Genomic DNA, 23,379 nt, shown 5'->3' on the forward strand with positions numbered 1-23,379 from the left:
CCCCCCCCAAAGAAACAACAAACACACACACACAAAAAGAATGTACTACGTGGCACAACCTCCATTTCTCCAATGTGCAACAGGGCAATTGACTCCACATCTAGCATGGCTACAGGCTACTGACCTCCCACAAGCTTCAAACTGCTATTATTTTCCTTCCCTCAAATGATTCTCATTATAACTGGGCTGAGTGCTGAGTTAAAAAGCCAGTGTATGAATCATATCATCAACTCAGTTGTCTGGAATCTTAGTTTTCTACGCATTTCCTCATTGTTACATGGATCACCAGTGTAAAACATGTTGCAGCTGCATTGAATTTCCTTTTGCCTTTTTTAACCCTACAATTGCCTGTGAGCAATTACTCATTTGCTGTTATCCAGCTTCATAACCACTAATACTCTGTGGTTAGGCTGCCTCAGAGAAATTGCAGAGAGTCACAAATATTGAACTCAAGATCATTGCCCAAGGAGGATCTCTTCACTCATCCTTTGGGATAAGGCCTGTTCTGCTCAGGAAGCAAAAAAAATGAAGACTCTCAAGTCAAGCCTAATTTAAGCCATGCCATTACTCAACACACCCTTAGATCTCCTCTATCTTTCCACATGTCAAGGTGGCTCCACAGCAGGGTAGCTTTTGCCACAGCCATCCCCCATGGAGCCTCCTCTCACACAGGAAGCAGCAAGATGCCATTCCTGAAAACTATACTTGATTTTTTAGTAAAAGAAATATTCTTGATAGATTCTTTTTTTCAGTGGAATGTATTTTTCCAGTTACAGAATCCAAAATACATCTTGCAATCTTTCCCTTTGAAGCCAGTAGTATTCCCAAGATACAGAGTGGGCAGCACAGAACTGGTTCCTCCTTGGTTTGTTTTCAATCTTATAAAGATGTAAGAGTAGCTATCCCCTTTTTCCATGATGACTTCATATTAACCACTGGTAATGAATTCACACCCCCAGAGGCTGGGCTTCAGTCTGGAGAAACTCTTTTAAGAACTGGTATTGTTGAGTTTCTGTATTGTAGAAATAACACTAAACCCATCTTAAAGATATGGGATATTTTATAGCTATTTTGTGATCACCCAGAAGTACTTCCTGTGTATTTATATAATTTCATAGTTTCATAGTTTCATAATTTCATTCAGGGTTGGAAGGGACCACAAGGATCATCTAGTTCCAACCCCCCTGCCATGGGCAGGGACACCCCACACTAGATCAGGCTGGACAGAGCCTCATCCAGCCTGGGCTTAAACACCTCCAGGGACGGGGCCTCGACCACCTCCCTGGACAACCCATTCCAGGGTTTCACCACTCTCATGGGGAAGAACCTCCTCCTCACATCTAGCCTGAATCTCCCCACCTCCAGCTTCATTCCATTCCCCCTAGTCCTATCACTACCTGAGATCCTGAGAATTCCTTCCCCAGCCTTCCTGTAGCCCCCTTCAGATACTGGAAGGCCACAATGAGGTCACCTCGGAGCCTTCTCTTCTCCAGACTGAACAGCCCCAACTCCTTCAGTCTGTCCTCATAGGAGAGGTGCTCCAGCCCTCTGATCATCCTTGTGGCCCTTCTCTGGACATGTTCCAGCACCTCCACATCCCTCTTGTAATAGGGGCTCCAGAACTGGACACAGTACTCCAGGTGGGGTCTCACCAGGGCTGAGTAGAGGGGGAGGATCACCTCCCTCGACCTGCTAGCCACACTTCTCCTGGTGCAGCCCAGGATCTGATTGGCCTCGCGGGCTGCAAGTGCACACTGAGAGCTCCTGTTGAGCTTTTTGTCCACCAGCACCCCCAAGTCTCTCTCCTCAGGGCTACTTTCCAGCCAGTCACTGCCCAGCCTGGATTTGTGCCTGGGATTGCCTCGACCCAGATGCAGGACCCTGCACTTGCTCTTATTGAACTTCATGAGGTTGGCTTGTGCCCACCTCTCCAGCCTGTCAAGGTCCCTCTGGATGGCCTCCCTTCCCTCCAGCGTGTCTGCTGCACCACACAGCTTGGTGTCATCAGCAAACTTGCTGAGGGTGCACTCAATGCCACTGTCCATGTCAAAAAAAAATAATAAAAAGCTCAGTTGCAACGGGAAATATTAATTTAGCAGCACCACCAAACCATTTCTACGGTGTTCTACGAGGATTCTGCTAAACAGATTAATCATTCATGAATGGAGACAAACGGCTAAAAGCTTGGCAGAAAGGTCGGTCGGTCTGGTACGTTCGTTTTCCACCGTCAGCTGTGACATTGGGAAGCAGATGAGAGTTTAAACCTTGAGCTGGTCTTGATCACCATCTAGTGCCTAAATTGAGGAACTGCACAAATTTAGGGCGTGATTTCCCCATTTAAAGTTGAGAAGCAGAAGGATTAACGTGGGAGTTTAATCATTTTTAGAAGACCTCAGAAAGGCTCAGGGAACTTGAAAATGCTGACTAATGAAAGACAGATGTTTCACGATTATACTAGTTTTGGTAGCCCATGACTATGGTATGTGTCCAGTTCTGGGCTTCTCAGTTTAGGAAAGATGTTGAGTTGCTCAAATGTGCCCAGAGAAGGGCAACAAACCTGCTGAAGGGTCTGGAGCACAGCCCTCTGAGGAGCAGCTGAGCCTGGAGAAGAGGAGGCTCAGGAGAGACCTTATTGCTGTCTGCAACTACCCGAAGGGAGGTTGTAGCCAGGTGGGGGTTGGTCTCTTCTCCCAGGCAACCAGCACCACAACAAGAGGACACAGTCTCAAGGTGCACAGGGAGAAGTTTAGGCTGGATATTAAGAAGTTCTTCCCAGCAAGAGTGATTTGCCGTTGGAATGTGCTGCCCAGGGAGGTGGAGAAGTCAACATCCCTGGAGGTGTTTAAGAAAAGACTGGATAAGGCACTTTGTGCCATGGTTTGGTTGATCAGTTACAGCTGGGTGACCGGTTGGACTTGATATTGGAGGTCTCTTCCAACCTGGTTGATTCTTTGGGATATAAAGAAAGCCTGACCTGCATAGTGAAGTAGTATCTTCATCAGAGACCAGCCTAGCAGTGGAGAAGGGAAGACAGACCACTGGGGTTTTTGGGTATACCCTCAGGTGCAGAGAAGGGAAATGTTGGGAGGCTTTTGGATACACTTTGAGGGTTCTGTATGCTTTGGGACCTTTTCTGTCACTATGCTTGTAGTTTTCTGTAAAGCACTAATTGCTTTTCCATTTAAACTTTCCATCACTTCTGCAATCCATTTGTGTGTTATTCTTTTGCCCCTTTGGAGGCGAGAGATGATCTGCCTGGCCTCAAACCAGGACACTCAGAATAACTTGGACAATGCTTTCCAAGGCTAGTAGTAGCCTTGCCTTTCAGAAAGCACACTGTGACTCAACACACAAAAAGCTATCTTCACACTGAGGAACTTAAAGAGGCTAAACCAAAACAAAACCTCATACTGTTAACAAAATGGGAGTCATACTTTCAATATCAAACAACAATACTGTAAAACTTCATCAAAGATTAGTAGGGGGCATTTGAGGAGACACTTGGAAGAAGCCTTAGTCTGTAGAAAACATATGACCCATCTTTTACAATGGAAAAATACTGCTTCCCCCCCATTGTCTTCTGAGGCCAGGTCAAGAAGCTGGCAAAGACACTTGGACACTATGACTTACCAGTAGTCTGTAGTCACTCTTGTGTGTTTTGTATTTTATTATAGATTCTTATTGTACAAGTTATTTTTGTACCAAAATGCAACTCTGTAGATAGTGTGTAGTATCTACCCGTGCTAAAATCCACCTAGAGCGACTAGACAGAGGAGATGTCTTTAGGCATCCTTCCACGTCTGAAATCCAGACCATCAACTGAATTATCTCTCAGGAATAAAACAGCAATAAAAAAAAATGCAAAGCCAAAACAAAACCCAACACTCAACTGCTATTGAAACCACCTGCTAGCTCCTCAGACATTACTGGATTCAGACCAGATATAAGGTGCTTAAATGCCTAGGCAGGAGAGAACTGTAAAATCTTCACAAGCACTTTTGTATTTTGTTAGACACTGATCTCTAGAAATATCTTATTCAAAATAACTTTCTAGTCTGAATCTTGTAAGCAATACATAATGTTACACAAAAAGAAACGAGAGAAAGAAAGACAGCAAGTGAGCACCAGGGCTGCCTGGAAACTGGGAGATAATCTGTGCTTGCTCCAGTTCATTCTTTAACAGCTCATGCTTCCAAAACAGAGCTGGCAGTATCACTGAGGAAAGTTTGTTGATTTAAGAACTAGGAGACATTTCCTCCCCTCCTCAAAGATCTTCCCCCTCCCCCACCCCGACTCCACCAAGCAGCCATTAACAGCATGCGGGCTAATTAGCGGTTCCAACACATTGCTGTCATTGGGGTGCCCCCCAAAGGTCACCTGCCTTGATAACCAGCTGCAGGTTAAAACCCTCTTGGAAGAGCTGTAATCTAGAGGCAATCCCCAAATATATGTGTAGCTCTCCAGCCAGCTGGACCTGAGCTCAGAGCCCTGACACAGCTACCCGCTCTGCAGACCTCCCACGCGTGCTACCCAGAGCAGGGCATTCAGGGCAGGTCCTACAAACAGGTACTAACAACCATCCCTAACTACTTCCAGGAGAGCACTTTGGCATCTTGAACAGTGAGCACTCCACACACGGCCTCACAGCTGCTGTTGATTGTGAAAATTAACCTCATTCTCAAGTACAGATGCTATATCCACACTCTCTGTGGAAAGCTGCATTATATTACTCCAACTGAGGCATCAAAGACGCAGTTCAAACTGGATATCCAGCACTGGTTGTGCCTTCCCCAGTCACCTCATCCCATATCAACACATACTGACTGACCTAGTTTGTCCAGATAGTCTTTGACTTCATGCAACAATCAGTTTTGTACAGCAACATATTCTGTCTCCCAACTCATCAGCAGGGGTGGTATGGATCCAGTGTGATGCATCTTCATTTCCAGCCATACATCATCACAGAGAAATTAATCATTGGTCTATAAATCATCACTTGCCTCTGTGAACTGATCACAACCTGACTACAGTCACTTGCAGCCAAAGCAAACAGATAGCCTGGGTCACCAAGGGCGTTCCAAAAATCTTCAGGTGGAGATGACAGATGAGAGCTTAAAGCTCTTTAATAAGAGATGAGGTGGACAAAGGCTGTGATATTTCAATCAAAAAAGAAGACAGCTTTATCAAAAGCTCAAACTCATTCATTGGCAAAGCAGTATTTGACAAGTGGAAAGGGGGAAACAGATCAGATAGCTATCAATACAGATGTGACATGGAAAACAATTTATCGTAAGGAAAAGAAATCTTTCATTGACAAGACTAAGGAAAGAAGAAACACCTTACTATGTACATTGGGGATGAGTAAAGCCCTGCCTATGGTTAATCACTAAAAACACAAGCAAAGCAGAAGTGTTCAATAGTAACCTTTCAGCTTCCACAAGGAGGAATTCCGACCACAAATGTGAAGAACTTTCTGAGCGTTGAGCAGCTATTAGAGTGTTACAGATGTACTGAGGCAATTTTTTAGATCCACAGGTCTGGATGGCTTGTACCCAAGAATTAAAAAGGCTCACTGAATCTTTGGATTATTTGGGCATACCATGGAAATTGCAGAAAACCAAGCACTGGTATTAAAAGTGGTAAGGGGATAGACCTATTGAAGTCAATGTCTAAGTTGAACGAAAGAAGCACTCATTAATTTACAATGAATTAAAGGCTAAGAAAATACAGCCACTTAAAAATTGCTAGAAATGGATTTAGGGTTTTTGTGTTCATTTGCATCTTTGCCAAGGACTATTTTTGGGGGTCAGCCTGCCTTTTTTACTTTGCTGATATTACAGATTTTCTTGATGATTTACTTGCACTTAGAGCATTAATAAGAAAGCCTTACACAGCCAATTAGATGAAAAATATAGCAGGAACAATTCACACAGCAACAGCACAAAAAAAATAGGAACACAAAACAGCAATACAGTAAAACTAAGCAAGTTTTTAATAACTAGCATATCTTCTTATGTAGTAAATAGTGTGCTGCTATATTGCTGAAAATGAAGAGGCATCATACTGGGTCCACACCACCCCTGCACCCATCCCATACTGCTACAATCACACACTGCAGCCCTAGAATCACAGGATCATAGAATCACATAAGGTTGGAAAAGACCTCAAAGATCATCAAGTCCAACCTGTCACCCAAGACCTCATGACCACTAAACCATGGCACCAGGTGCCATGTCAAATCATATCTAGCATAGGAGCTCCATGATTGTAATTCAACATAAGCCCAAGGGTCTCAATTTGGCCAGGCATCCTAGAATTTAATTCCAATGTTGTTTTTTTTTCTATCTGCTGCAAAATTCAGCTTTCTTTCCACCACCTTGACATGGGAATAGAATTTATCCCCTGCGTAAAACACAGAACAGCAATTCAACAAAACCCTTCAGCATCAGCTTGGGTTTATGAAAGGCAGGTTCTGCCTGACTAATCTGATCTCCTTCTACAATAAGGTGACCCATCTAGTGGATGAGGGAAGGGCCATGGACACTGTCTACCTGGACCTTAGTAAAGTCTTTGACACTGTCTTTCACAACACTCTCCTTCAGAAACTCATGGCACTCTGCTTCGGATAAAAGAATGGATGGCCAGGCCCAAAGAGTGGCGGTGAATGGAGTTAAATCTGGCTGGTGCCCTGTGCCTAGTGGTGTCCTCCACAGTTCAGTACTGGGGCCTGTCCTCTTTAAGATCTTTATCAATGATCTGGATGAGGGGATTGAGTGCATCTTCAGTGTTTGCAGAGGACATCAAGCTGGGTGGATGTATCCATCTGCTAGAGGGTAGGGAAGCTTTACAATGGGATGTGGACAGGTTAGATCAATGAGCCAAGGCCAAGTTCAAGAAGGCCAAGTGGTGGTCAACAGAGTTAAAGTCAGCTGGCAGCTGGTCACAAGTGGTGTTCCTCAGGGCTCAGTGTTGAGACCACTTCTGTTTAACATCTTTTTTATTGATAATCTCAGCAAGGACACAGTGTGTGTCATCAGTAAGGACACAGTGTGTGTCATCAGTAAGGACACAGATGACAGCAAGTTAGGTGGGAGTGTTGATCTGCACAAGGGTGGGGAGGATTTACAGAGTTTTAATAATGCTTTGCATTATTAAAACTTCTTCTATCTTATTGTTATATTTTCCCCTCTCCCCTGTCCATCCAAGAAGGGGAGTGATAGAGCAGCTTGGTGAGCATTTGACCTCCAGCCAGGGCCACAACCACCCCATGCAGCATGACAGGCTTGGGAAAGTGTAGCTGGAAAGCTGTCTAGCAGAAAGGGACCTGACATTCAGCACAGAGAGGAGATAGCCCTGGCCTAAGTGTACTGGAGACAGTGAAATGCTTTTGAATAACTGTTTTACTCATTTCCCAGAAAATTAGGAGGTAGAAGGGAAGTAAAAGGGAGTTCATTGTTCCCCCCAGATAAAATAATGTCTGTATCTTCAAATACAATTACAATTTGTAACAAAACGAAAAGATGAAAGGAAACAGCTTTTATTCAGGTAAAAGCCAAGAACTGAATGCAGTTTCTAGTGATCTCAGGACTGCAGTATTTACACATTCCTGGAATGCTTCAATTACTGAATTCCCCTGCGATGTGTATTGGGTTTCATTTTGATCCACAGGCTATTAAAAATGATCTATGACACTTTTAGGAAAGCTGTACTTTGGAGTTCACCTTGTAACTCTAACTTCTGGGTGTTTTTTTTTGTCCTTCCATCATTGGTTATTAATGTGCATACAGCACTGAGAGAAGATAATGAAGGGGTGCACAAATGCACAGAAGCACAGGTGCTGCTTTATCAGAACAGTGTCAATAGAGCCAACTAGAACTAAATTAACTGTGTGGAGTGTCTTCAAAATCTGCTTTCTTATTAAAAGCAGTTCTCTTTCCAGGCAGGCATGAAAGGACACTGGAAATATTAGTAGCTACGTTCTGACTCCAAAGTGAAGAAAGGAAGAGCAATTAGTTCGATTTAAGCAGGGGAAAATATCTGCTGTTTGGGCAAACACATGCTATGTAGCCAGGAACCTGGATGCACTAGCTGAAACAAAATACATCAAGAACATAGCAATTTGCCATAGCTCAGGATGAAAAATATTTGACTGTAAATAGGCTATGAATGCATACTCTATTTTTGTCAAAGAATAAACTGCAGATTTAGAGGTCGCCACTGCAAAGCATATGGTGAGGAGTAAGGTTCTGTGGCTTTTGTAGAGTTGTAGGGTTGGTGGTATTTCCCTCCCCTCCTCCCTCCCCCCCCCCCCCCCCCCCCCCCCCAAGTTGTCAAGAACTATTAAGATAGCAAAAACGTTGACCACATATAAGAAAAACTGGAATATACAGAAAATAGAAGCTGGAGAAGAGAGCTAACAAGAGCCTTGGAGGTTCAAAGGGGAAATGACAAACTCTACACCTGGGGAGGAACAAACCCCATACACCAACAAATGCTGGGAGCTACCCAGCTAGAAAATACACCTGGTGAAGCATTATTAATTTACCTCCCTGTCAAATATGTAACAAGGGTCCACTGGAGAGACAGAGCCAGTGTAAATTCCCTTGGGCTTCCTACACTGAAAAATCACAGAATCATAGAATTGTCAGAGCTGGAAGGAACCTCAAGGATCATCTAGTTCCAAACCCAGCCACCAGCATGGACACTTTCCATTTGATTAGGTGGTTGAAAGCAGGTCAATGATTGCTTTTAAAACATGCCCTAGGTTCGATTTGCTTTTCAGATTAACTGGGTTTGACTATTACAAAAGTACAGGCTAATAATAACAGACTTTTTTTAATTCTTCTTTGCTCCTGTGTCTGCACCAATGTTTGTTACTTTTATTTTCTTCCTTTACCATTCATAGTAGGAAATACCATCCCAATGCTTGAGTTTTACCTTAGTATAATCCTTTAATCAAGATGACAATTATGTCCAGATTAGGAGCATTTAGGTATCTTTTTCATTTCTTCCCCAAAACAAAAAGAATGATTTTCTGAGGCATGTCCCCAGCTGCCTATTTGATTCTTATGAACTTAAGCTTCCCCTCACACCCCCTAAAAAAAGTTAAATCACTTTTTTTGGAGGAGAAGAAATAGGGGTTGGTTTTACCCTCTTGGTCTTGCTACAAGCTGAGAGACTTGTAACGATGCAAGATATCCCCTGCTGTGGGTAACATGCTCTATCCATTTGAAAACCATAGAAATTAAATAGTACTGCCTTTGTTCAGACAGAAGTATCAGGAAACACTGATGCATCCTTTAGTGTCAATTGAATCTGTGGTAATAAAGTGGAGAATGCAATCCTACTGAATCACCACAGCCTTTGTTTCTGTCATTTTTAGAATAGAATAAACCAGGTTGGAAGAGACCTTCAAGATCATCGCGTCCAACCTATCACCCAACACCACCTAATCAACTAACCCATGTAACCAAGCACCCTGTCAAGTCTCCTCCTGAACACCTCCAGTGATGGCGACTCCACCACCTCCCCGGGCAGTCCATTCCAATGGGCAATCACTCTCTCTGTGTAAAACTTCCTCCTGACCTCCAGCCTGAACTTCCCCTGGCGCAGCCTGAGACTTGGATGTTCATCCTACCATCAACCAGCACCCCCAGGTCCCTCTCTGCCTGGCTGCTCTCCAGCCACTCTGACCCCAGCCTGTAGCACTGCATGGGGTTGTTGTGGCCAATGTGCAGAACCTGGCACTTGAATGTGTTAAATCTCATGCCCTTGGACTCTGCCCATGTGTCCAGCCTGTCGAGGTCTCTCTGCAAAGCCTCTCTACCCTCCAGCAGATCAACTCCTGTCCCCAGCTTGGTGTCATCAGCAAATTTACTGATGATAGACTCAATGCCCTCATCCAGATCATCAATAAAGATGTTAAAGAGGATGGGGCCCAGCACTGATCCCTGGGGGACTCCACTACTGACTGGCTGCCAGCTGGATGTGACACCATTCACCACTACTCTCTGGGTTCGGCCATCCAGCCAGTTCCTAACCCAGCTCAGAGTGCTGCTGTCCAAGCCATGGGCTTTTCAATTAGAAAATAAGCCCTTTTAGATGCTTCCCATATGCAAACAAAGATTTATTGTGTGAAGCTTTTAGTAACACTAAAGTTGGAAAACAGCTTGTGTGCTTTCTCTATCTGAACTGAAAGCAGAATGACCCTCAGGTTTTAGAAAGACAGCATGCAATATATTTAAGACATTGGTCAAATGGAACCTCTGCTTGCCCTGTAAGAAAGGAGTACATCTACACACCTCACTGCTCTAGGTGATCTACTTGAATCTCAGAAGAATGGTCATGCTAACTAGTCCATGCAAGACAGCTTTACATTTTAATTAAGTACCACACTCACATGTGGTCATAGCACTCCTAATACTTCAGCTAGCTAAGGTACTGCATACTGCAGTGAAAATGCACCTTGCATTGCTCTCCCTGGAAAGTTCAGTCCTTTACTTTGAATCTGTCAATCTCTTCTGATTTTATTTCCTCACAATATTTTTCTCCACTTTACCTATTCCCTACAGCTTCATTCCATGCTATTATGTGTATTACTGCATGGAGAAATGATTGGACCCTCCATTACACTTAAAAGGATTTCAAGCAAGAAACAACTAGTGTGGAAACTACTTCACCTCTGGAGATCCGGGCAATCTTTCTCTGCCAGTGACTTAGAGAAGAAGAAATCCTTGGTCTACCTGAATGAAACATATGGAGCTGTAACAGACTCCCTCCCTACAGCTTTGATTGTTTCTGTAGGCTGAGCACTAGGGTTCAAATAGACCTCGGTCCTCAGTGGGCCTTGAACATGTACAGCTCAGTGTTAAGTCTCTGACAAAAGTTACCCTGCATTCTCATCTAGTAAACCATACAGCAGCAAAGCCACTTGGATTTCTTCTCTTTGTTCTAAGAGCTGAGGGCTAGTTTTGGCAGCTGTGTAACAGTGCTCTTAAAACAGAGCTACCAGATGTGTTCTCATTGCTGGATGGGATGCAAATAATCGTCTGTTTGAGCTATCACCTGATATTACAAGTCTGGGAGGGGAATAAGGAATCAAATAGAAATACCTATCTATCCAAAAGAACAGAAATCAGATAGAATAGAATAGAATTAACCAGGTTGGAAAAGACCTTCGAGATCATTGTGTCCAGCCTATCACCCAACACTATCAAATCAACTGAACCACGGCACCAAGCACCCCATCCAGTCTCTTCCTAAACATCTCCAGTGATGGTGACTTCACCACCTCCCTGGGCAGCCCATTCCAATGGCCAATCACTCTTTCTGTGAAGACCTTCTTCCTAACACCCAGCCTAAACCTCTCCTGGTGCAGCTTGAGACTGTGTCCTCTTGTTCTGGTGCTGGCTACCTGGGAGAAGAGACCAACCCCCACCTGGCTACAACCTCCCTTCAGGTAGTTGTAGACAGCAAGAAGGTCTCCTCTGAGCCTCCTCCTCTCCAGGCTAAGCAACTCCAGCTCTCTTAGCTGCTCCTCACAGGGCTTGTGCTCCAAATCCCTCCCCAGGTTTGTTGCCCTTCTCTATGGTTAAAATGATGTGGAAGGGTACTTAGCAGTGTTGATACTTATTTTCCTTAACTGAAAATAGTAATACCAACCTAAAAAAAAAAACCAAACAAAAACCCCCAAAGAAACAAACAAAACATACAAACCCACCCAAGAAAAACCCCAACCACCACCAAACAACCCAAAACAAAACAACAACAAAAAAAGAGAACCCCACCAGTGTATTTCTGCATGAATAAGACTGCTTTTAACAGGAGCCCAACTGCTACTGCCCACTCCTAAAAATCTAGTCTGGAAAAGGGCAAAGCAGAGAGCAAGAACAGAAATCTCTGCAACTTCTATATTGTGAATTACTAAAGTATCACTTAGGACTATAATAGCAAGCATGAAACTGAAAGCAGTTTCATCTTTGCCTTGTTTTATTACATCCACTGTAGGTTACAATACAGCCATATGACTACAGCCTCTTTCTATTCCCATGCGCACATCAGATATGCCAGCCATCCCATGAAAGAGGAAGCATGAGATCTGGTTAGTTGCACAAACTACTGTAAGTGGCTGAAAGTTAAGCAGGTTGTACAACTCCACCACTGTAAAACACACACTGAAGCAGTGCTAGCACTGAGATAAAATGCATCAAGCCCTTAACTTCTGATGGAGACTGAGTGATTTTTGCCCCTTAAGTCTAGCACTGCTACTTCAGTACATATGCAAGAGTATCATAGTATCATTCAGGGTCGGAAGGGACCACAAGGATCATCTAGTTCCAACCCCCCTGCCATGGGCAAGGACACCCCACACTAGATTAGGCTGGCCAGAGCCTCATTCAGCCTGCTCTTAAACACCTCCAGGGACGGAGTAAAGTGTAAGAGAGTGAAGACATACATTCCAGTTATGTGCACACATGCTGTCACTGAACCAAAACATTCTATTCTGAATTAACAATTTTTTCTTGAAGGCATACTATTCCTGTGCCCTTACTCATATCTTCAGAGGACACATTTAAAACAAGTGCTAAGTATCTAACTTAACAGTCACTTTTGTACTGCTGAGTTATATGAAACTGGAAAACATATTTAAAAGGCAAGTGTGCAAATCCTTCAGGAACAAGGTACTGAAAACACTGCTGTAAGTTTTCCCTACTATTATATTACACTGTACTCTTCCTTCTCATTTATCAGAGTTTGTATCTCTTTCTAACAATAGCAGTCATTCATATAAAGCTAAACTCCAAGGCTTTTATTCATCTGCTACTGTATATTATGTCCTTTCAGTTGAAAAGTAAGACTTCTTGTTACTTTAACAAGCAACTGCTTAGCTTATTATTAAATTTCTGAGCACCATCCTCTGCTGAGGAATGGTTACACTACAATGTAATTCCTGGTTCTTAGTGTATTAGTCATTTTGTGGTTTCAGGGCTTATTATGCTCCCTCTCCCCTAAGATTCTCCCCTACTGCCCTGCCTCCATTTGGTCTCATCTAGCCAGGAATGCTGCATTTCTATCCCTCTGAATACAGTACTGAGAATCCAATTTGGGCCCATTGAATTAGGAAATTCATGCTGAAGATTTAATGTTGGGCTGTTCTTGTGTCTATAAACTAAAGCAGCCAAGACAGGATCCTGGCACCCTTGAAGTTCCCCTCCTGAATAATGAAAACAGGCAAGTCTTTCACAAGGGTGCTTCTGATTGTAAGTTGCCTAAGTCAGGATCCAGGTGTTCCCCTTCTCCCACGTTAAAGATGGAGGGAAACTGCGTCAACTCCTCAAACAGCCTTCATTGGGAGATCACCTCAAGTTATGTTTAAGATTAATCTGGAGCTTCTGTTGATCTTGAGCTTTTCCCTGGCAAATCAGATCTCTTCAGACAACCCCTTTGGAGGTTCCTATCTGACTGGCTGAAATGATAATCCATCCCCCTGCAAGGTCTTTCTTTCAGACATACAAAAGCAACCACTTCCACTTGCAGATTTGTGTTTCTTAAGTCCAAGACAGATTTGTAGGTTGTTTTAAGAGAAGGCAAAAAGATTAAATGGATGGTACCATCTCTTGACAATCCCCCCAGGCTGGCACAACAAAACCCCAGAACCTGGACTCATTCTTTTTCTCTCTGTTGTTTGTTTGTTTCCTCCCAAACGTAGAGAAACCATGATTACATTATCTCAATGTAACAAGAAAGCATGTGGGATCAGAAACAATTAGATAAGCATACTATGTTCACAGATGACTGATAAACAGCTCCAGATCTGCTGTGATCCAGTCACAGTGATTTAGCCAATCCTTCACACTTCTGTGTAAACCTTACCACTGATTCTCCCATCACCTGATGTGGCCCTCCACAAAAACTTGTCAGAGCCAGATGCTAGAGTTAGTAGCTACTTGTCACCACAAAATTGCTCTTGTAAGCAAAGATCACAGAAAGGGGTCTCTATCATCACTCTTCAAACACACTAATAAGATATTGTTGAATTGTTTTCTTGTTCAAGTGCAATTAAAACTTGAAGTACACTAAACAAGGGTGCCTGACACTCTTCTAACAGTATTTTGCACACAAATCCCAAGTGGAATTACACTTGCAGCAATATGCTGGGAATCTTTCTTGTACACAAATCTGAGCTGGCTGCTTTTAATGTTGGGGTTATAATCTAGGTAGTTTTTCTCTTGTTTGTCCTCTTTTTGACATTTCCTGTATAACCAATTAAAAGTCTTGGTTTCCCTTCCCATTCAAACCTTTCACCACTGTCAATAGGTCTTTTGCATACATAAATACTGAATCAGGTCCTTGATTAGTGTTTGATTATACCACAAAGACCACAAGATTCAGAGGTTGCCAAGGCAACAGCACTCCAACCTCCTTTATCTTTCTGCTTTGGTAGGAAAGCTCTCATTTATATAAAAGTATCACAACACCAGTCAGTATGACAGGCTATTTTACAAATATACCTTCAGATAGCAGATTGCTATATCTTTCTCTTAAATGTGGGGGGAAAGCCAGGAATAAGCTTGCCTCTTACTGAAGGGGAGAGAGGAGGAGCAAAAAGGGCATCCCAAGCTATAAAGACTTTAGTGTAAAATTTTATCCTCAGTCATCTAATATAGCCAATGTTTTTTTCTCATTTGGCCAAAAATCCACCAAAATGCAGGGAGCAAACTTAACAAAAGAAAAAACTAAACACACCACACAAAGCCTGGGATGCTAGCATTTTGAGTAATTGGAACTAACAACCCATTGGAAATCTGATACTCAAGTGCATGGCTTTTATAACCACACACAAGGCAAAGTTTAGTAACGAATAAAGGACCTACCAGGAAACTACTGACAGCTCTTTAACCCAAATTTTGAGGTCTAAAGTGGTACTTTGCCTTCCTTACTGAGCAGTACTCAATGTAGTAGTCTACTTGCAGTTACACTCCAGGATCCTTCAACAAAGCCAGGCCCCTGAAGGTGAAAGGCTCTGTTAAAAGATGATTACTTCTCTGTCTCCTTCTTAATCTTCTAGACCACACTGAGTTAGAGCACTCTACAAACCAATACAGAATGCACAAGGCATGGCTGACTGGCTGGGGTTAGCAACAGGATGGCAATAGTTGCAGATGCATCCCTCCAAACATTTGTTAGGGGTTTTTCTTTTGTGTGCCCTAGCATTCTCTGTGCTGCCAGGAGGCTTTCCAGAAACATTATTAGTACCAATCAACTAACTCTCCATCATCTGGAGATCCTTCAGTATAAGATGAAAAACTTGCAACCATCTTCTTTAGGGGGGGAGAGGAGAAATATCTAAGAAAGTGCACAGATATTTGTAGCTATAGGGAAAAAAAGTAATACAAATTAAAATTGGGATAGTCTAGTTGTTTGGTTTGGGGGTTTTGTCGTTGGTTTTTTTGTTGTTTATTATTATTGTTGTTGTTGTTATTTCTTGCCTGACTTCCACATCTGCCTTGTAATTTCCAGTTAGGCTTTTCTTACTGTGACTTTGTGACATCTTACGGTGTGTCCTAAGTGTAATAGGAGCAATACTACCACTAGGGGGCACATACAACACTAGCAATTGCTCCCTCATCCAGTCAGCTACATCAGCTCCAAGTGAGAGACAACTGCTCCCAGTTTGCAATGACAAAATAACTACACTCACATGTATTTCTAGTTGAATGTAATAGCAGCTCCCCAGTTACCACAGAGTGCCCATCTGTATGGTTTTTACAAGAAGAAATCCCTCTTCACTTGAGGAACATTGCAGGTTCCTTTACCTCTACTGTGCCCTCCACATACTGCAAAATTTTCAGGACATGGACTATCTTCAACCACCAAAGATTTGCTGTACTGTTTACAGAACCACTTTCATAACAGTCAATTCCTGCTATGATCCCAAAAGATGAAAGTGCTGTAATACTGTGGATGTGCACAGAATTCCCAGTTCCACTAGCTACCACAGGAATGTACCCGTTGTGCTGTTCTGTATTTCCCCATCACCATGCTGTTTACCCTTCCCTAAATCGTTCAGGTGATGAGTCAAATGATCAGCTAGTGGCTGCCCCAAATCCTTCAAGCCACTTTTACATATCACCTTTATGGTTTGCATGTTGGGAGACTTCTAAGGGGGCAAATTCTACACCTAAAGCCCAAGGCTCCCTACCTTAAAACAAACAGCCTACCACAACAAAACCAACAAAGCAAGCAGCAGCTTCTGAGAGACAAAGCTTATGTAGGACAGCTAGGAGACTGACACCAGGATCAGGTTTCATGCTGTCAGCCCTGACATATTTCCACACAAAGTGGGCCACAAAAGCTGGAGAAGAGCCAGCACAGCACAAAACCTGCAGGGTTATTTTTTGTAGGGTTATGCAAATTCTTCAGGAAGTTGAGGACTTGAGATCAGAGCTTTTTCCTTATCAACTTTCACAAGTACTAAAACTCACATAACTAACCTTAGGAGGCAGAATATTATTCTGAACAATATTGCTGAACAAGCAGTTGAATAAAATCAATTACCTGCTCGAGGGATTTTTAAGACACACATTTCCTTAATTATTACCAGATATGCAGGTCAACAAAAAGGGAAGATTGATTTCTGGATAAACAGCATAACTGTGATGTCAAAATGTGTGAAAAGACAAATTGTGAATTAAAGCATTTTAGTGGTCACATTAGATGGCCGTGTTCAGGGAGCACTAGCAGTCAAGAAACTGTACACCTTCCCATTTGCCTGTCAATGCCAGTCCTCATCACTTACACCTTGCTGATCAGAATGCACTCCTCCTTGCCCAGTCACACTATATTAATCAGAGTAAATAAGACTATGCATTAGAATGTTAGTACACATTGACATTAGATGGAAAAGTCAAGTCAGTCTTACTTTTTGTGACCCAATGTTGCCATCTCGTGCTCACTACATGTTGTGCCCTAAACCAGCCCTCAGCATCCAAAAAACCAAAGTAACCCCCAGACCTCTCCCTGTAGAGGAGCAGATAGATGCAATAACATGGTTTAGGTGCATAGCAGGCTCTTTTCTGTAATGTTCAAGAACTTCCCAGCAGTGCCTAAAGCAACACAACTAACAATTACCATTTGTTGTTTCCTCCAAGAGAGAAAGTTGTGCTATTCAGTGCTTTCCTTTGCTGTGGAGGTTTGGTCTGGTTTGTGACAGATTTTTTTGAAGGGCCTTTTGTGGGGAAAGGGGAAATAGGTTTTAAGTATTTTGGGTTTCTTTGTTGCACAAGAGGAGGCATAAGAACAAAGAAAATGTTACCTTGCACATGAAAAGAATGGTTGCAACCTCCAGCTGTGTTCAGTTCTGAGGAGAAATTGCACACAAGCTCTTTCCCACAGAACTTTGTTTAGGAAATCTGCTTTTCCAGCATCAGTCCACCTATGTCAGTAAATTAAGCCAGGCATCTATTCCCCACTCTGACTGGAAGCACCACAGAGCAGCCAAGCGAAGATCCAGTAAGTTACCCTCCATGAGTCACTCACAATACATGCGCTCAAGCGCCATTTGTTGTGCTCATCCCTTCCCTTCACAGTCCCTTCCATAGCATATATAAATACACAAACAGAGTTATTTCTTCTGTGCCTTCCCAAATCATCACTCTTCCATGGGTAAAGAAGTTATTATGCATGGGGGTGAGGAGATCTATTTATGTATTTGTATGAGTATAGATAAATTTGTATGAGTATAGATAGATTTTTATGAGTATAGATAGATAGAGCCATCCAGTCTAACAGGAGGAAAGGAAACCCCATGTGAAAGGATCATAACCCATCCAGGCATCATCAGTATCCTGCATAAATTGAAAGCAATCCCTGTTACAGGGAAGCTGCTAAAAGGAGAGCAGATACTGTAAGAAGAATGCATGTGTCTATAGTACGTACAAAATGCATCACACACACCAGCATGCATATGGCATACACATCTATGTTCTAATTTAAATTTCTAACAGCAAGTTCTTTGGGAAAATAAATAAATAAATAAATGCAGAACACCAAAGCTGCTACAGCAAGAGCAAACAATTAATTAAATTCAATTCCTCACAGAACAGCTTATTCAGTGAAAGATAACACCACTGTTTCCATGAGTTTAAATCTTCACTACTGAGTCCCCACTAGTGAGTTCAGTATTTTACTGCTTCTTCCCCCCCTCAAAAAAAAAAACAACTTCCATGATTTTCTACCAGGATGGCAGAGTTATCAAAATGCTCACCAACATATTTTTTTTCCCCCCATTGTATTCCTGTTGTTATTTATGGGTTAACATCAGAAATGTATTCTTAAGCACTTCATTGCTTCATCACAGACAATGCAAGACAAGTTCCAAGGACAGTGTTAAGTGCCTGAAATGGGTAATGGGTACTATATCTAGGCAAGATATGCAGACAACATTGTTCCTCTTCTCTCAGTTCTGCCAGTTGCTAGTAGCTTTGATAGTAAGCCTTGTACTTGCAAATGCCTGCATCTCTTACATTAAGAGAAAGAATACAAATTAGCCTTGTCTAAACAAAGAACAAACTTGAATCCTCCCAAGGTCTATTTGAGGATTAAATCCCTGTTCTACTGATGGGTTAATGGTGAGCAAAGTCAAGGGCTACTTCAGATTCTCATCTGGCTCACATATAAATCAGTACACTACTGGTAACAACTGTTCACATGATACTCACCTGGTGTAGCTTCTGCCAAAATTCAGGTCCATCCTCCATTTTTCTTAAGCTTGGTGGAATGTACCAGAAGCAAACATTTGCATACTCCGGCTGAAGAAGAGAACAAGTGATTGCTTATGAGATGTAAGAAATGGGACAGGAATACATTATTAAAGAGATATCAAAGAGTTCAGCTTTATTTTTGGTAGGGAAAAAAAAAGAAACCTTTGAGTTTATACTCTTTTCATTAAAATGTCCTTCTCCAATTCACTTTTTCTGACAGTGCTGTGGTCTACGTGGTGCTGGAGCTAATGTTGCCTTTATCCATCTCCTCCTGCTTTGGTTAGGCCACACCTTGAGTACTGTGTCCAGTTCTGGGCCCCTCAGTTTAAGAAGGACATTGAAACACTTGAACGTGTCCAGAGAAGGGCAACAAGGCTGGGGAGAGGCCTTGAACACAAGCCCTATGAGGAGAGGCTGAGGGAGCTGGGATTGTTTAGCCTGGAGAAGAGGAGGCTCAGGGGTGACCTCATTGCCCTCTACAACTACCTGAAGGGTGGTTGTAGCCAGGAAGGGGTTGGCCTCTTCTCCCAGGCAACCAGCACCAGAACAAGGGGACACAGCCTCAAGCTGCGCCAGGGGAGGTTTAGACTCGAGGTGAGGAGGAGGTTCTTCACCGAGCGAGTCATTCGTCATTGGAACGGGTTGCCCAGGGAGGTGGTTGAGTCATGGACCCTGGAGGCATTCAAGAGGAGATTGGACGTGGCACTCGGTGCCATGGTCTAATCATGAGTTCTGTGTTGATAGGTTGGACTCGATGATCCTCGAGGCCCTTTCCAACCTAAGCGATACTGTGATAAGAAACAAAGGACCCTTTGCAGGGTATGTGGCATATCCTCAATATCTCTTGTCCAATATCTAAGCAGGCCTTTTGAGCAAAGACTCATACTCCACATCTCTGCTTTCCTCCAGAGAAGTATTGCCTTTAAACTCGGAGTTAGCCGCAAGACTCCTAACAAGAATAGCTGCTCACCATGCATTATAAAATAGGACATTTTGTGCTTATGAAGTTTGTCTTTCATTTGTAATTTAGGAAATGGTCCCAGCTGACCCATTCAGGGTCTGTCTACATTTCTTGCTAATTTGGAACAAATTATCTTTTTTTCCACCTGTACAGATAGCAATAGCACAAGGAACAGATGTGCCTTCTAATCCCATCCAGCACTATCCATAAAACCACTCAGCCAATCTTGACCTACATTATTTTCACAGTATTTAACCTACATTATTTTCACAGTATTTAACCAAGGTCTAATATTATAAAATGGATTATCACTCATACACCTGTCTCCCCCACATACACACCCCATTCTTGTTAGTATTGGTTAAAAAGAAAAACAAGAAAAAAAAGTTGAAAGGGAGCTTTAGTAGCTGGGTCACACCATTTCTTTGTCTCCTTGTGGATGAGGCTGCTATTGCGATCCCAAGCAGTCTGCTAAACAAGGAGAGCTCACCAGCTGAGATGTTCTTTCAAGAAAGGTGCTGGGAGCTGCTTGTATCATTTTCCATCTCACTTAAAAGAATGCATTAAATACAATGTAATCAAGAAGTATATTGTTGTCAGCAGGAACAGAGCTGCAAACATGTCACCAACCTCCAGTGAATGAAATAAAGCGCAGCTCTTGAAGTCCTATTTCTTTCCCCGAAGAGCATGCACTGAGCACACAAACATAGACCCTGAAAAGGCAGTGACTACTTCATGACCACAAGCATTAGCTTGCTGTTACAGGGTTTATTTTAAAGCTGTATAAACAGCAGGAGTAAACAGATGGCATATATGATCATATTATTGCCTTTGCCTATGTTGCCTTCTTGAGTATCTCAGTTTCCTTTCACATATGAAATACTTCATCCCCCTCAGCATATACAATTGATTCTAGAAATACCTAACTACCCTCAAAACATGATTCACTCTGCTTCTGGCTATCTTGTTGCAGCTCTTATCCAAGCAAGTAAGTAATGACACCAGAGAAGAATTCAAGATGACTCAAGCACAAGTAGCATTTCCAGGCCATAGAGAAGTTCTCCCTACAGGACTTTCCTCACTACATGTATTGGAGGATCGTGTCCTTGAACTTCTTGTCCAAGGTTCAACTTCCTTTCGTAGGCTTGCATAACTGGGCTGAGCTGCCTCCCAGCAGACTTTCTTGGATTTTGCACTGCTTGCCCCACTGCAATCTTGAAAACATTTTCTTAATCCTTGCTCAACTTCTTTCTCACAGCCTGTGTTACGGCACTACCTCCAATCTTAATTTTAGTTCACGTGTTCTGGTCTTGCAGGAACACAACAGCAGCCTCTGCTCTCACCAACAGATTTCACATCTACAGCAGATCTGAGCTCTGTGCTAAATTCCACAGCAACAGAAAATAGAGAGCTTTAAGCAGGCTTGCTACTTTGGTAACCCAATCATGTGTTGCCAGTCCCAAATTCCTCACGCCGTGAAAAGCTTCTCAGTATGCACTGTTCAGATAAGCAGTTTTCAAAGTTAAAGAGAAAGGCTTATATTGTATGAAGACTACAAAGTATTTTTCCTCTCTTCCTCCCCATGCCACATACCCAGCTCTCCTTCACACACACACTTCCAACAATGCATAAAGTTTTTTCTAAAAAATGGCAGGCCTTTTAGAGATTTTTCAGCACTTTTTAGGAAGATAGGCTTAAAAAAAAAATAAAATAGCATTAAAGAAAAAAAAAATGTGGACTTTAATGATGGAATTCCATTTTTAGGATCAAAACATCCTTCCATCCAGGACACAGTCTTTTCCCCAAGTCTGGCAAGCACTGCTTTTGTGCAGCCAGACTCTTCACTTTCTCACACACAAAGAGAAGGTGCTTGACCTGTACCATTTAAGGCAATAGAGGCCCAGAAGATAGACAATCTGAAGGGGGCCTACAGGAAGGCTGGGGAAGGACTTCTGAGGATCTCAGGTAGTGACAGGACTAGGGGGAATGGAATGAAGCTGGAGGTGGGGAGATTCAGGCTAGATGTGAGGAGGAGGTTCTTCACCATGAGAGTGGTAAAACCCTGGAATGGGTTGTCCAGGGAGGTGGTCGAGGCCCCGTCCCTGGAGGTGTTTAAGCCCAGGCTGGATGAGGCTCTGGCCAGCCTGATCTAGTGTGGGGTATCCCTGCCCATGGCAGGGGGGTTGGAACTAGATGATCCGTGTGGTCCCTTCCAACCCTGAATGAAACAATGAAACAATATGCAGAGTAATGGTAGGGAGTGTGTTATGTGTACTTAGTCATATCTGTGTTAGCTCCAACACATAAAATTGCTGAATTACATACCTCAAATACAAATTAGTAATTGCCTGAAAAGAATAGAATCAAACAACAGACACTCCACTCTTCCAATAACTTTAATAGTTCAGTTCTACTTTCACTTACCTCCAAAAGAAGCTGGAATCCCTCTCTTTTCTTAATTTCCTCCACTAAGTATCTGTAATTAAAATTGCAGGGGTTTAAAGCACAGAACAAAACAATATGTACAAAGAGGAACTAGAAAGATCTTGAAGATGTATATACATTTTTCCTTTCTTTCTTTTTTCTCCTTTTCCTTCCCCCCACCCCCTAAAGAATCTCAGGATCTCAGGTAGTGACAGGACTAGGGGGAATGGAATGAAGCTGGAGGTGGGGAGATTCAGGCTAGATGTGAGGAGGAGGTTCTTCACCATGAGAGTGGTAAAACCCTGGAATGGGTTGTCCAGGGAGGTGGTCGAGGCCCCGTCCCTGGGGGTGTTTAAGAGCAGGCTGGATGAGGCTCTGTCCAGCCTGATCTAGTGTGGGGTGTCCCTGCCCATGGCAGGGGGGTTGGAACTAGATGATCCTTGTGGTCCCTTCCAACCCTGAATGAAACTATGAAAGAAACCATAGAGTCAAACCTCATTTCTACCTGCTGTGAAAATGCAGTAGCTATCAGTTCCTGGAAACAAATGAAGGTTGCAGCCATCCAAGGAGCACTGAGGAGAGGTCAAATTCTGTCCTCAAGCACAGATTTTTCAGTAGAGCCACATGACACCAAGTGATCCTACTTCCATCAGGCCTCGAACCTTCCCAATACTAATTTCCACTGCTGTTCCTCTCTAAAAATGCTGTGATGCCATATTATTTCATGGCCACCCTGACATCTCTGGCACTACTACTGTCACTGGAACCTCTTTATTCTCAGCCCAGAATTTATAAGTTTCCACATATTTGAAGCCTAGCAATTTTCCCAATAATTGTTGTTGTTCCACCCTGCACACAGCAGCTCACATTTCCACACAGTGAGCCATCGCTGATGCACAATAATTCCTGGGTAGTCTATGCTAACAACACATTGAAATAAGTATTTCTTTTCTTTCACCTTTTTGTATGAAAAAAACACAGAGCCCTTCAATGGGAAGATAGGTTTGAATCAAAACTTTAGATCCAAATAGCTTCAATTCATGTTTTTTAAGACAGGACCTCAACTTTGCCATGGCACACATTACAGGAATCCTGAAGCAAAAAGAACAACTTCTCCTTATTGCCTGCTCTCCCCAGCCTTCCCAAGAAAAACTCTAAAGAGATAGCTCACATTTACATAGCCTTTCCATGTCTTCCACATGAAGGTTTTGCTGTCTAACAGTAATAACACTG

General features: G+C 42.8%; 1 protein-coding gene across 3 annotated transcripts in view; it reads right to left on the reverse strand.

Moving 5' to 3' along the window:
• GADL1 (glutamate decarboxylase like 1) overlaps window positions 1-23,379 on the reverse strand; it is a 118,555-nt gene that overhangs the window by 18,603 nt on the left and 76,573 nt on the right. For all 3 annotated transcript variants that reach the window (XM_068152908.1, XM_068152910.1, XM_068152909.1), the window contains 2 exons: window positions 22,147-22,198; window positions 18,720-18,809 (listed from right to left, as the gene is read on the reverse strand). In XM_068152908.1, the coding sequence (XP_068009009.1) occupies window positions 18,720-18,809; window positions 22,147-22,198 (142 nt within the window). The remainder of the gene's footprint in view (window positions 1-18,719; window positions 18,810-22,146; window positions 22,199-23,379) is intronic.

This window comes from Melanerpes formicivorus, unplaced genomic scaffold, assembly GCF_026170545.1.
Source record: "Melanerpes formicivorus ecotype bairdi unplaced genomic scaffold, bMelFor1.0.p_v2 SCAF_24, whole genome shotgun sequence".
NCBI lineage: Eukaryota > Metazoa > Chordata > Aves > Piciformes > Picidae > Melanerpes > Melanerpes formicivorus.